Below are 13,356 nucleotides of genomic sequence, written 5' to 3' on the forward strand. Positions count from 1 at the left end.
CACGATGTGAAGAAAATCTTGAACATTGATTGTTTCTTTATGTAATACATCTAAAGATAAAGGTTTTCACATCATTCTCGTTTGGTCTTCTTGCGAGCGACACACCGGGATAAGACACATCGAAGGCACTTGTAGGAGAGGTAAGAACTCAGCAGGGCAACAACCACATTCACCGCTATCACCGTCAGCCACACATCCACGTTATACAGCTCGTACCTGCGCCAAAATTTAAGAACTGTACTCGATTTGTTCACTTTTTGCTTTTCGGGGAGGTCAGTCGTTAGATCTAGCTAGTCTGTTAATACAGTATTAGATTATATTGGGTTAGTCGGTAAGGGTTGTATTAGGTTTGGTTAAGCTAGGTTGGGTTAGGTTAATGACAGACGGTGACATGCTGCACCTAGGCTGAAAGCAATCGTTTGGAGGTTTCAGCAATAATGAAGCAGCGATTTCGGGCGTAGTCAGCAGGTTGTGAGGATACTGTTTAGCCTCACATGAATGCTAGGACACTCCTAAGCCTAATAAAATCATCAAAAGATAGAAATATTATTTAAATGAGATGTTGTCTGAGTTAACCATCACATCAGTCATTGTGTACAGTAAGCAACAATAATCGTGTCGTGAAATTTGGTGAAAACATAAGCTAACGGGCTAAGCGTCTGGTACATTCCGCCCTCTGTCAAAAGGACGGTTCATAATGTTTCACGAGTTACATTTAATCTTCGGACAAAACCGCGACACGACTACTGTTACTCACTGTACATCAAGGATGCTTCACCAACCATTAATGATAATTCATCCTTTTCATCCAATGATGTTTTTTTTTTAATTAGTCCACAGCAGACGGTTTTAATCAACTTAAAGGAGATGTCTTGTAGTGAAGAAGTTAAAGAAACCTATATGTTTAACCTTTGTCATCTGATGGTAACAAGACTGAGATATGGAAGTCATTTATCATCATTCTTACCCTCTTTCCCATTTAAGAATTGGATCATGTAAATATAGAGATAAATTACGAGCTACAGCACGACACTAAAGGAGTTAAAGGATCAAAGGACCTGGTGAGGGCTTTCCTGTTGTGTCTCCAGGCTCATCTGAACGTGAACCCGGAGAACTGCAGAAAACCGGCCACTTCAACCAGTCGCTTCTAGAGATTATGTTCAAGTACTGATTGTGTTGTGAGCAGGAGGTGCATGAGCACCCCACTGTGGTGTGGGAGATGATTTAACAGTGAGACTATAGTGACTTATAAGCGAGTTGTATTTTGCGTTGGTAATGAAGCAGACAAGGGTGATGGCCATATAGTAGTGTGGCAGAGTGAACTGGTCTCTCTGGGGAGGGATAAATGTCTGGTGGAGGATGCTGTTTGGCTGCAAACTTTGGAGGGTTGTGGCAGCCGTGTGTTTGCGTTATGTTTATGTTTGCGTTATGTGTATGTTGGACGAAGGAAGAGGTTTTTGTTGGGGCATTATGTCTTGTGTTCGAAAGATATTCGTTTCTTTTTTATTTAATGGTGGAAGGTGGTGTATTATAGTTCCAAGAGTCGGATGGATCCTGTACTGAAGCAATTAACTGTGATCTCATATTCGTTGGGACTTTGATTTTTTGGGTTTCAGTACATACTATTAATAGCAGCTGTGTGTGTGTGTGTGTGTGTGTGTGTGTGTGTGTGTGTGTGTGTGTGTGTGTGTGTGTGTGTTTCCTTCAGTATTTTTGGGCAACTAAGGGCAAGTCTCAGCTTCGGCGCCCGTAATTTGCTGTTAACCGAGTGAACAGTTTACAGTTTGTTTTCAATCGTTCCTTCTGTTGTCCAAAAGTAATGCCTGTGTATTTTCAAGGAATGGACTTAACAGATGCCTTTGTATTGATTTCGTCTATGTGCTGAGGAAGTTATGAGAGTATGCAGAGTAAGTCCAACAATTTTGTAAAGTGTTTCTAAGAGGTGTGGTTGATTATAGAGGGCGACCTTAGGGTGTGATTTGAAATTCATGTCTGTCTGGAGTGAAAAGAATTACAGTTGATTTTGTTGTCATTCTGTTTTGTGTAAACCAGAGTTCTAGTGAGTGTAGCTATTTGGGAGTTGGTCTATTGCTTGCTGAGTGTTGGAATGCTGTAACGCTATTGACAAGTAATCAACATAGGGCAGTGCTGTTATATATGGAGCTGAGGTCGGTAAGTCGTGAAGGAAAGGTTTAAAAGTGAAGGTAAGAAGACTGACCCCTTTGAGGCACCACTGGGGACTTTGAAATTGAGGCTTTGGTTTTGGCTGAGTATTTGTGCTTCTCATTTCTAAGGGGATATTGTCTAGCGTTTTTTTTTTTTTTTAGCTTCTTCGGTTTTTATGTTCAATATATTTTTTACCATGATATGTGATAATACAATGTCAAAAGCTGTGTTTATGACTGTTGCAGTTAATGTGGTTCTTAATGGAGGCAGTTTCTTGTCGAAACTGACTGAGATGAGGAGGGTCTGTTTAGTGAGATGTACCGGTGTGATCTTTTCATGGACTGGTGTTAAATGAGGAGTGTGTGTGTGTGTGTGTGTGTGTGTGTGTGTGTGTGTGTGTGTGTGTGTGTGTGTGTGTGTGTGTGTTTTATGCGAGGAAGAAGGAACCAAATGCCATGAGGCCGCAATAACAGTTCCCTCCAAGAAAAAAACAAAAACAAAATACAATAGAGAGCCAAATTCAAGATCCATTCATTTCGAGATGCCTGGACGCTGTTTTGTCGGACGGTATTTTAATGGCTTATTGGTACATAATATTTTATTATGTAGTCTGCATGTCTCTCCATGCTGAAGATGGTTCTGTCGTTGTTCATAATGGCATCATGAGTTGGAGGGGGCGAAATGTTTGATGTGAGGACTTTTTTCCCCTAAAGTCTGGGATATACTTTCTTGTTCTCTTATTTGCATGGTTTGGTCATTTCGCTGCCAGTGGTTTTAGAGTTTTCAAAAATTCCTTTTCCGTTGAGGTTCGCTAGGTTTTTGTTTTAATCCGCTTCTTTCCTTGATATTTTGTTTGATTTGAATTGAGGAGAGAAGTTAGTGTTGAAATTTTTCTTGTTACCATAAGGAATGTGGGATTGCTGTATGTAATAATAATTTTACTGATAGTCGTGGCTGCTTTTTCAGTGGGTGGAAATGAGTCCAGGTTAAATGTCCTACTGCTTTTTCTGTACCATGTGTGGATCATGCCCCATTTGCCTTCTTGTAGATTTTTTTTTTTTTTGTCGTTGGTTGGCTTTGCTTCGTCATGTGAAATATGGTAATGCAAAAATAGTCTGATGTCTGTTTGTAAACTATTATCCACGTGGTTTGATTGTTTAGTGAAGGGGTACCGTGGAGGATGAGTTTTCGTTTCGTCTGGGGTGTCGTATACGGTCGTTGTGCTTGGCCAAGATGTTCTGAGATTCAGGCTGATCTGATATGGGATCTCATTTTTCCTGTGTGTGTGTGTGTGTGTGTGTGTGTGTGTGTGTGTGTGTGTGTGTGTGTGTGTGTGTGTGTGTGTGTGTGTGTGCGTGTGTGTGCGTGAGTTAGTGCGTGCGTGATTTAACCATCTATAATAAGGTTTGTTATGTCCCTGAGAGGGGTATGTAAACTGACCAAACTTACAAGTTATACAGAACCCAATGTAGCACCACATAGACCCACCAAGGCATATGGACGGCAGGGCAGCGGAGGTGGGTGGCACCGCGGTGTCTGATGACGTACTCGACCCAGTAGGTAGTCCAGGCCCCAGGCGACACTGGCTGGTCACGCATCACGCTCGACCGACGCGCCACTTCCTCCTTCATCCTGACACGTACAAAGGGATTTGGAACAATGACTTACTAAAAAAAATAATGAAGAATATCCTAGTGAGCAATCACATTAGTGGTGGTATCCAGTCAAAACAGCGAAATAATTTGCAAGAATAGCCGTTTCCTCTAGGGTGACTTGGGTAATGAATGTCAGTTCTAGCACTAGGAACCAACCTAGTGTCTTCCAGGATTTCTGTAATGTTGTTGCGAAGAGTGTCGTAGGTCAGGCCTTCCCACTGCTGGGCACGACCCCATCCTTCCCGTTGTGCCAAACGAACATTGTATTGCTGGTCTACGAAGACAGGAAAACCCAAGACAGGAACCCCGTGATAGGTAGCCTCTTGCAGACTCAAGAGGCCCCCGTGGCTCATGAACAGGCGCAGCCGAGGGTGACCTGAAGATATTGCAGATATGAATAAATATATATATATATATATATATATATATATATATATATATATATATATATATATATATATATTTATATTTATATTTATATATATATATATATATATATATATATATATATATATATATATATATATATATATATATATATATAATGTCCTCTGCTTTGCAAGTAAAAAATATATATATTAGGTTAATATTTTATTGCTAAAAGAAGAAAACTGACCGAGCACATCCTGCTGGGGAAGCCACTTGCTGAGCCGCACGTTGGGCGGGAGTCCCTCCATGGTGTCCTCGTCCCACTTCCACAGGACTCGCTGCTCCAGCGACGCGAACACCTTCAGCAGCACCGACCGGTGCCTGCCAACGCACAGTACTCACAATAAATACCTCTAGTACTAATCCGGTACCTGACACCACACACACACACACACACACACACACACACACACACACACACACACACACACACACACACACACACACACTTAACAATTAGGTTGTTCTTTGCTCTGATGCATATATCAGAATATACTAGTAATAGCTGTCTGATTCAGTGCTTTGGAAATCTATTTCTTTTTTAAACTGTTGCTGTTGTTGTTGTTGTTGCTGTTGTCACAGGAGTATTTGGACGTATGACACTTGTCTGCATATCTGGTCATTTATGCCTGCTACTCTGAGATATTTTATTGAAGTTCTGGCGAATGATTGTTTATATTGGACGAATGAAGGGCATGAGGTAAGTATGTTGTGTCAGAGGCGTCATTACAATGAAAGTACAATTAATTTGAGGTTGATATTTGAGCAGAGAATGTGACTGCCACACCTGGTTAAGCGAACATGATTCTCATTGGGTAGGACAGTTTCTTTTATACTCGTATGAATTGATATGCAGTGCGGTTCGTGAGGTATGCCGTTTACCAGCAGGTTTTGGATGGCTGTGGTGGCCATGTGTTTGTGCAGAGTAGTGCTGGGTGGTGGGTGAGGGGTATTTCTGAGGTAGTCTTTGTAATGTACAAAATTTACTTTTTAGGTACCGTATACTGTATGTGATGTAGTGTACAGGTATAGTTGTGTAGTTGTGAAGGCTGGTTGTTTTGATTATGCTCTTAATAGTCACTTCCTGTCATTGCGTTTAAAACCTAACTACTGTAAAAGCAATGGCTGAAGATGCCAAATAAGAGGAGGAAGATCTATATGTCGCAAGTGCAACGATGAGGTGAAATTCAACGAAGGCCATTTGTTGAGTGATTTGTGTCAGTCGCTGTACCACAGCGTGTAAGCAAAAACGGGCTGAGAGTAGTACCTACAGTACCTACTGAAAAAGAGTAATACCTACAGATACCTAATGAGCAGACAGCAATACCTACATACCTAATGAGCAGAGAGCAATACTTACAGATACCTAAGGCAGGAAAGCAAGAGCGGGTTATACAGTACACTGCTGAATCAACAAAAGGCACAATAGAAAGCATGAAGAATTAGACATGAAATATGTCTTCACGATGAAAGGGTTAAAATGTAATTGTGATAAGTATAAAGACGAGGACGAGACGGATCAACAGAGGCTTACTCACTTTTCTGGCATGTCCGAGGGCTTCACTACGGACCCGAGGCTGAAGAGTATGAAGCCAGCGTCACCCGAACCAGACGCCCACTCTTCCAGATCCTTTATAGGGAAATTAACACCTTCAGTCCATTTATGTACCGGTATATTCTAGTCTTGTTACTACCTTGCGATTATATTTATCTTTGGAGAGACTCATCGAACTGGAAGGGAGAGATGCAGCCTTCAATTACCCCTTCGACACTAGTGTCGAAGTAGCAGCTGATTGGTCAAAAAAAAATAATAATAATAATTAACCCCACCGACCTCAAAACGCATTTTTCACTTTGTTCTTGTTATCTCGGGGCAATGTTATTCAGCTTTGGCAAGAACTCCTCTTGTGACGGTGTTTATGTAAGCATATCTAACCTTACAGTTCAAAAAGTCTCTCCTAAGATGAACAAAATCGTTTGGAGACGGCAAGAACAAAATATAAATGACGTATTGGGGCTGAAGAGGCTAAAAGTTAAATGCATTAGTAATGTCAATTCATGTTGAAATAATTTTTCCATAATCAAAATGGTTACGTGTGATTACAGAAGGTGAGGCGCTGACGAGGAGCCTACACGTGGTTACGCTGTGTACCTTAAATAGAGCAGCTGGGGTCGTCTATCCAGGAGCCTAATCCTTTCATATTACCCTGCTTTTCGCCGTGGGAAAGACCTTGGTCCGACCCTGGCAAGATGCTGTCTTCCATAAGGGGGCTCTGGGCCCCAACACGGTGTATATACTGTACAGTACTGTACTTGTAGGACGGCCACACAGAAGCAGTTACTTACCTGTGGTCGACAGGTTTGCTCGGTCAGACAGATCCGGATTAAGCAACAACAACGTGAAGTGAAAGTATATGCAGTGAAAATATATGCAAAAATGAGAAAATGGACACACCGGGTGATGAATATATTTCAGTACCATAAACTGAATTTTTGACACGTGAGAAACGAGACTAACGCTTTACAAGAATAGTATTGTAGGTTACGTTAAACAGACACTTTCCTGTACACGTTGCTTCTGATTGACGAGTTTCAGTGGATGGAAGAAGGAAATGGAAGCGGGCGATTGTGGGGGATGGGTGAGGTTGGTGGGACGATTATAAATTGTTGAAGAGGGAAACAGAGGAGGGTGGATAGGACCCACTAGAGGTGGTGGAGAGAGGCAGGGTAGAAGGAAGTAAAGATGAACTTTACTTCAGGTGGAATTCGTGTGCCTCTTTTCTTCCCAATCCACAGTTCGCTGGGACGTCATTTGAAAAGAGCAAGAAAGACAAGAACTAGCACCTCACAGAATATGCAGAGGGACAAGGACTTGCACCTCACAAAATATGTAGAACGGCAAGAAGAGGAAGACGATAGTATATGGAGGATGACAAGAAGGACAGAGCATGTCTTGTGTAAGGGTAAGAAGGACAAGGACTCACACCTAACAGAATATGAAGAAGAGCAATAAAGGGTAAGGGAAAGAAAGGGAAGATCTGGCAGTATAAGATTAAGGGTACGGAGGGGAGGAAGATTTGAAAATATATGGATAGGAGCAAGAAGGGGACGAGCAAGGTGAATTTCCAACAGTATAATTATGGGTAAGAACAAGAACAGCAAGGGAAAGAAGGGCAAGATTTCACATTATATGAGTAACGGCAAGAAGAGGAAGATGTGACAGTATACGGGCAAGGGCATGTAGGGGAAGGGCTAGAAGGTCAAGGGCAAGGAGGACAAGGGCTCACCTGTGGAAGTGGCTTTGCGGGGCGGCAGTGGATACCCCCGGCGTGAATCACACTTGGGGTGTAGGGCAGTGCAGGGTTTTCCAGGCTGCGTACGCTGTAAACACAAACATTCATATATTCAGGATCATAATTCCCAGTATCATTACATTGTTTCCAAGTTATTATTTCCAAGTTAATGGGTAACATTCACGCTTTCATTCTTAAAATTACAAAAATTTTAATGTTAAGTTATGTTAAAATTTTTTGTTAATAGCTCTAAGTTGGTGGTCCTCCTTTTAGGGGACCGTCCCAGAGTTTGTATGACCAGGCATCGGAGCCTCCCAGTCATATCAGTGCCACCACGTGAAGGCAATCCTCTCCAGCATCTGGAGTTAAGGGTGAGAAGGAAATACGGGCAGCTGATGTACGTTTCTATCCTTACTAAATCTACTATACTCTTTGTACCTTAGCTTTACCCGGATTTTCTTTGTTTGCAGCTTACTTCACGTAGCAGTGGCAAAAAATGACAATGCTATGTCTCAACGTCATTTCAGTAACACTTTTTCGTGACTAGCATCACATCTTAGTGTTAACCTCTTTTACTACTCAGCATTCATGATTGAAAGGTGGCTTTTTAGGCCAAGTTGGAGTAAAAAGTGTACAATAACAGGCTTGTTATCCGGCCTTAAAGACAAAGATTCTTATTCTGGAGGGTTAAGAGGGATTTAGAACCCCTCTTCCTTACCGATTTATCTTGAATATTGCTCGTAAGTATTCTCTTTTATGCCATTTGTAGACAGGTGGCCTGCAGTCCTACCGGACCCAGGTTCAAATCCCCGCTGAGGCAGGGAACAGTTTAAGGATTTGAATTTAATAAAAACAGACTTTACTGATCTACCAGAAGACCCGCCGACATGTCGTAAAAACACCCCCGCTAATACCAATACACCAGTCCTGTATGAGACAGCCCTAGCATGTATTCAATATGGACGGTGGATGTTAGCGCCGAAGTGGTAACATGTAGATGTGTATGGTATGTAGGAGGACTACTGGGCCTTGGGAGCAGGCTGTGAAGCCTATGCCCAGAGTTGAACACATTAAAAAAAAAAAAAATACTAGGGAATACTAGGGAACCATAAGCAATTGCAAATTAGTCACGAAGAAGTGATAGAGGCGAAAATACAGGACGAAGAGTATTCCCTTGTGACTTCCCTCTGGGGAGCTGCAGGTGCAGTGGTTAGCAGGTCTTGCACCAAACTAGAATAACCCGATTTCAACTTTCGAGCTAGTCAGATTATTAGACAACTTTTGTTTCCTCGTTTTCCCCTTCACCCACCTTGGGACAGACTTCGCAGTCTGCACCACTCATCCTTACTGTATACATCCATGAACACTCGAGCATTTTCATTACCACGTATACCATCCATTCTTCAGTCCCACCTGATTCGTGTGTGTGTGTGTGTGTGTGTGTGTGTGTGTACTTCTGCTTCCACGCGACAAAATAGATATGCACCTACTGACCTTGCAAGCGTTACAATGGCTGACAAATCAAGTTTCATTGCATAATTCTAGAGCCACAGTCCTTCAACGGAATTTTGGCATTCACTTACCTGTTAGTGATGAAAAGGTTGCCGATACTGTACTTCAGCTGCACGAGACTGGGCACGTCGTCTGGACACAGCTTGAGAGATCGACAATAAGCTTCCTCTCTGAAAGGAAAATACTGTATGCAGCCAACTAATCACTTTATTCGTTTCACCCTAGCTTAGCCTCGATTATCGACCTCTTGCAACGTCTTTCACGTAGCTCAGTGGAACAATAAACTAATACCATGGCTCTATTTCCTTTGCATAGCACTTCGTCATGACTAATATCATAGCATTAATCTATTATTACAAGTCGGCTTTCAAGATGAAGAGACAGCAATTTAGGCTAAGTTAGAGTGATAGCAGCACAATCAGTGGTTATCTGCTGTACGAAAAGACTGACATGCAGTATATACAGTACGTGCAGTACAAGGAACATTACACGTTAAGCTCTAATTACTATATACAGTGAAACCTGCCGCTGGAACTTGATACAGTGAAGTAAATAACAACTGTAGCAATATTCATACTGTCCTTGATCACTATTACGAGGAACCAGTCAACGACCATCTCTTCTGTAAAGCAGGACTTTAATGTGTGCAAACCAGCATTTAGGAGGAAAAAAATAAACGGTTAAGTTTTACACAAGAGACCATTAAGCAACTTACTTCGGAAATATGTACCAGTCACTGGCTAAAATGCTGGCGTGATCATACAGCACGGTGCTCAGCCTGCCCATGAAAGTGAGAGGGAACTGCTGATCAAGAATAAAGCTTCCAGCAACGGAAGAAAAGAAAGGGGTGCCTGCCATGTCGCTATACGATCCTTGGATCACGTTCGGAGACACATAAATCATTGGAACCTAAGAAAAACAAATGAATAGTGATTAATTGTTTGACTGATTGATTATATCAAACAGGTCATGGCGGCGCAACAATAGAGGTCATTGCCGCCATATAACAAGGGTAAAAATATAACAAGGAAGAAATTAATGTATATATAGCACAATTTTACCCCAAAACAGGCAACAGCAGGAAACAGCCAAAGTCACTGCTACCGACATAAATATATTAGGAGAGGGTAAACAAATATGATGCAAAGCCTGTATCCTGTATTACCTCACACTAGAAAGCCTAACTATGACTGGGTGGTTTTAGCTCCACCAATACGATGACATCACATGTTAGCTCCAATAGTTGATGTGAACGGACTGAGTGGAGAGGGACATGAGAGACAGAGACCTGATAAAGGAGAGTGCGGAGAACAAGCGAGACGGAGACAAGTCATCAGGACAACAGACCGTTATTGTTAGGAAAACGGTGAAATATAAGGTGGAAATGAGTTATGATGCGAAGTTGAGAGGGTGATAATCAGGAAACATCCTGATGGACTGTACAGATAAGAGTAGCAATAGATGCAAGGAAAAAGAAAGTTCATGAAGAAAATAATTATGAGGAGCAACGGCAGAGAGAAAATGAAGAAGTGAAAAATGAATATACAGTAAAAAAAAATGTAGTTGGGTTGAGAGACATAAGGCCACCCCTCACTGGATATGATGGCATGCAGTAGGTACTGTGGACAGACAGCCACAAAAATATATTAATCCATCCATCCATTATCTAATCCAGTGTTTCCCCATGAGTAGCGTAGAAGCTCGGGGCTAGGTAAGTTGGTCCTGATATTTAAGATGAGAGTGACCAGCCTTACTCATCCCTGAGTGGCATTACGTGAGCAATAAACCCCAACCATTCCTTGGATGTAAACCTGCACCGGCTCAATCCGACTGGAGTGCCTTAATTATCCACTAGTCCACCAGATGCCATAATTTGGTTATATGGTTACCACCCAGCGTAGTAACTGGTTTCCTGGTGTACAGGAAACCATTTGGCTTGTCACTCAGTGTAGAGTCGCCCGTAGACAAAAGGAAGAGGAAAGGATGAAGGAAAGAAATACAAGAGAGGAAGGAAGAAAAGAAGAAAAGGGGAAAGGGCAGGCATTCAATAGCAGCGCTACATAGAGTGAATGGTGAGCGTCCCCACCCACCACGTAGATATTAATAACATTGAATTATTGCCTATAGTCCTTTTAGCTTAGCCTGGGCCAGGTTTTTTCCTCTTTTGCAGCTTATTTCACGTAGTTCAGTGTTGGGATAACTATACACTACAGCTCTTCATCCTTTCTACAACACTTCTTCATGAGTAGAATCATATTCTGATGTTAATCAAGTGTTTCAACTCAGTATTCAAGATGGAGGGATGACAGTTTTAGGAAAGGTTAGGGTATTAAAAAAAAAAAAAAAAACGAGTAGTCACCCATTCTCGAACTGGATGATCGAAAAAAAAAAAAAAAAACTCACCTTCATTTTGTGGACGAAGGGAAGAAAACATTCCGTAGAAACTATATTAAGCACTACCAGATCAAACTTTTCCTGCAGGATAGCTTGAAGTTCCTTGGATTCGAGGACGCTGGGACATATTTTGTGGACCTTACGGAAATATTCCATTGAGACTTCCACCATGGAGATGTTGAAGAGGTTGGGCAGAGAAGTGAAGAAGTTGTCGTTTGGTATGAAGACCTCCCTCACGTTGGGCCGGGCACGTGATGACTCGATGCCCGACAGGTAGGTTATCTAGAGGAGAGGAGACAGAGGTGAAGGTAGTGATAATGGTGGTGGTGGTAGTATTAACAGCAGCAGCAGCAGCAGCAGTAGTAGTACTAGTAGTAGCAGTAGTAGTAGTAGTACTAGTACTGGTGGGGGAGGCGGTGGCTGCAATCCTAATGGAACCAGGTTCAATCCCTGCTGGGGCAGGGAACAGCGTAAGGATTTGAATTTCATAAAGTACACTTTACTGATCTACCAGAAGACCCGCCGGCAAGCAGTAAAAATACCCCCGCCAGTACCAATACGCCAGTCCTGTATGATATAGCCCTAGCATGTATTCAACATGAACAGCGGGTGTTAGCGCCTAAGTGGTGACATGTAGAGGTGTATGGTATGTAGGAGGACTACTGGGCCTTGGGAGCAGGCTGTGAAGCACATGACCAGAGTCGGACAAATAAAAGATAAAAAAGTAGTAGAAGACGTAATGGCGCCGGTCCCTGGCTCATGTAATCTTGAACCCGATAAACTGCAGGCCGAAATTACTCTTTCTAACCAGTTCACCATTCTCCTTTCAGGGATAAGGAGGGAAATGAGGGACATTTTTATAACCAAGCAGCTCCACCACCCGGTCATATCGATGCCACCACGCGAAGGTATCCCTCTCCAGTGCCTAGCGGGGATAAATTCTTATGTATGCATTTTCGAAATAAACAGGCATTTGACCTATTCTCTCGATAGATAGATAGATAGATAGATAGATAGGAGCCTCTATGGTACAGTGGTAAAGTGTGTGTTTTCGTACACTGAAGAACGAGGGTTCGCGCCCCGCCAGGGTAATAAACTTTGGGAGCTTTCTTCTGGCCATGTACTACTTTGGCGGACACAAGGGGTGCTGTGGTTGAACCAGTGTGCTTGCACCCAGTCGGCTTGCGCGGACCGATTACATTTGGTTCACGGACTACACACACATCCAAAGCCACTCCAACACAACAATTACACTTAGACATGTGGAGGTGCAGGAGGACTACTGGGCCTTGGGATAGGCTACTGCCCCCGAGATATAGGCCCTGAAGCCTTTGCCCAGAGTCGGACACATTAAAAAAAAAAAAAAAAAAAAAAAAAAGCACTTCTCAGCCAAAATACAATCTCAACCAGACAGCCTAAGCCACTTGATAGAATACATTGGCTGTATCGTCCCCACTTCGGTCGGGATAGGCCGGTCCTGCAGTGGACACTCAAACGGCTGATGAGATGATGTATATATATATATATATATATATATATATATATATATATATATATATATATATATATATATATATATATATATATATATATATATATATATATATATATATATATATATATACTGTATATGTTATAAACCCCCTTAGTTCCGCTGGCGTATTTTTCGTATTGTTTTTACAACCACCAGACGATTTTAATGATGTGAGGAGTGGCTTTGCTACCTGGTAAGAATATACATAACATCCACCATATAGCCCTTCACTACAAATTGACTATTATCGTGTGGCAACAACAAAAAGGAAAATACTTATATTGATGGTGGTGTCCCGTTTCTTCCCGTGCATTTGGAGATAAACATGGCAACTGCATACCCAGTCCTGCGGTAGGTATGCCGGTTTCGTATA

General features: G+C 42.1%; 1 protein-coding gene across 1 annotated transcript; it reads right to left on the reverse strand.

Annotated features, from left to right (window-relative positions):
• Positions 1-71: 71 nt before the first annotated feature.
• Positions 72-11,605, reverse strand: LOC145389960 (UDP-glycosyltransferase UGT5-like). The gene is made up of 9 exons (XM_080265065.1): positions 11,459-11,605; positions 9,771-9,964; positions 9,127-9,225; positions 7,538-7,631; positions 5,789-5,880; positions 4,438-4,571; positions 3,978-4,197; positions 3,655-3,798; positions 72-216 (listed from the first exon to the last, which is right to left on the reverse strand). Exons 1-9 carry the CDS (start codon positions 11,603-11,605, stop codon positions 72-74), a joined length of 1,269 nt encoding a protein of 422 aa, XP_080121191.1.
• Between the last annotated feature and the right edge of the window lie 1,751 nt (positions 11,606-13,356).

The sequence above is a fragment of the Coenobita brevimanus genome, chromosome 14, assembly GCF_032717465.1.
Source record: "Coenobita brevimanus isolate Jiangsu-jjx chromosome 14, ASM3271746v2, whole genome shotgun sequence".
Classification (NCBI taxonomy): domain Eukaryota; kingdom Metazoa; phylum Arthropoda; class Malacostraca; order Decapoda; family Coenobitidae; genus Coenobita; species Coenobita brevimanus.

Coding starts and splice junctions, on each gene's coding strand:
- LOC145389960 (XM_080265065.1), bottom strand. CDS start 11,605: ATGGAATATTTCCGTAAGGTCCACAAAATATGTCCCAGCGTCCTCGAA. Junction 9,965..11,458: donor CCTTCGTCCACAAAATGAAG/GTGAGTTTTTTT, acceptor TGTTTTTCTTAG/GTTCCAATGATTTATGTGTC. Junction 217..3,654: donor CCTGCCGTCCATATGCCTTG/GTGGGTCTATGT, acceptor ATTTTGGCGCAG/GTACGAGCTGTATAACGTGG.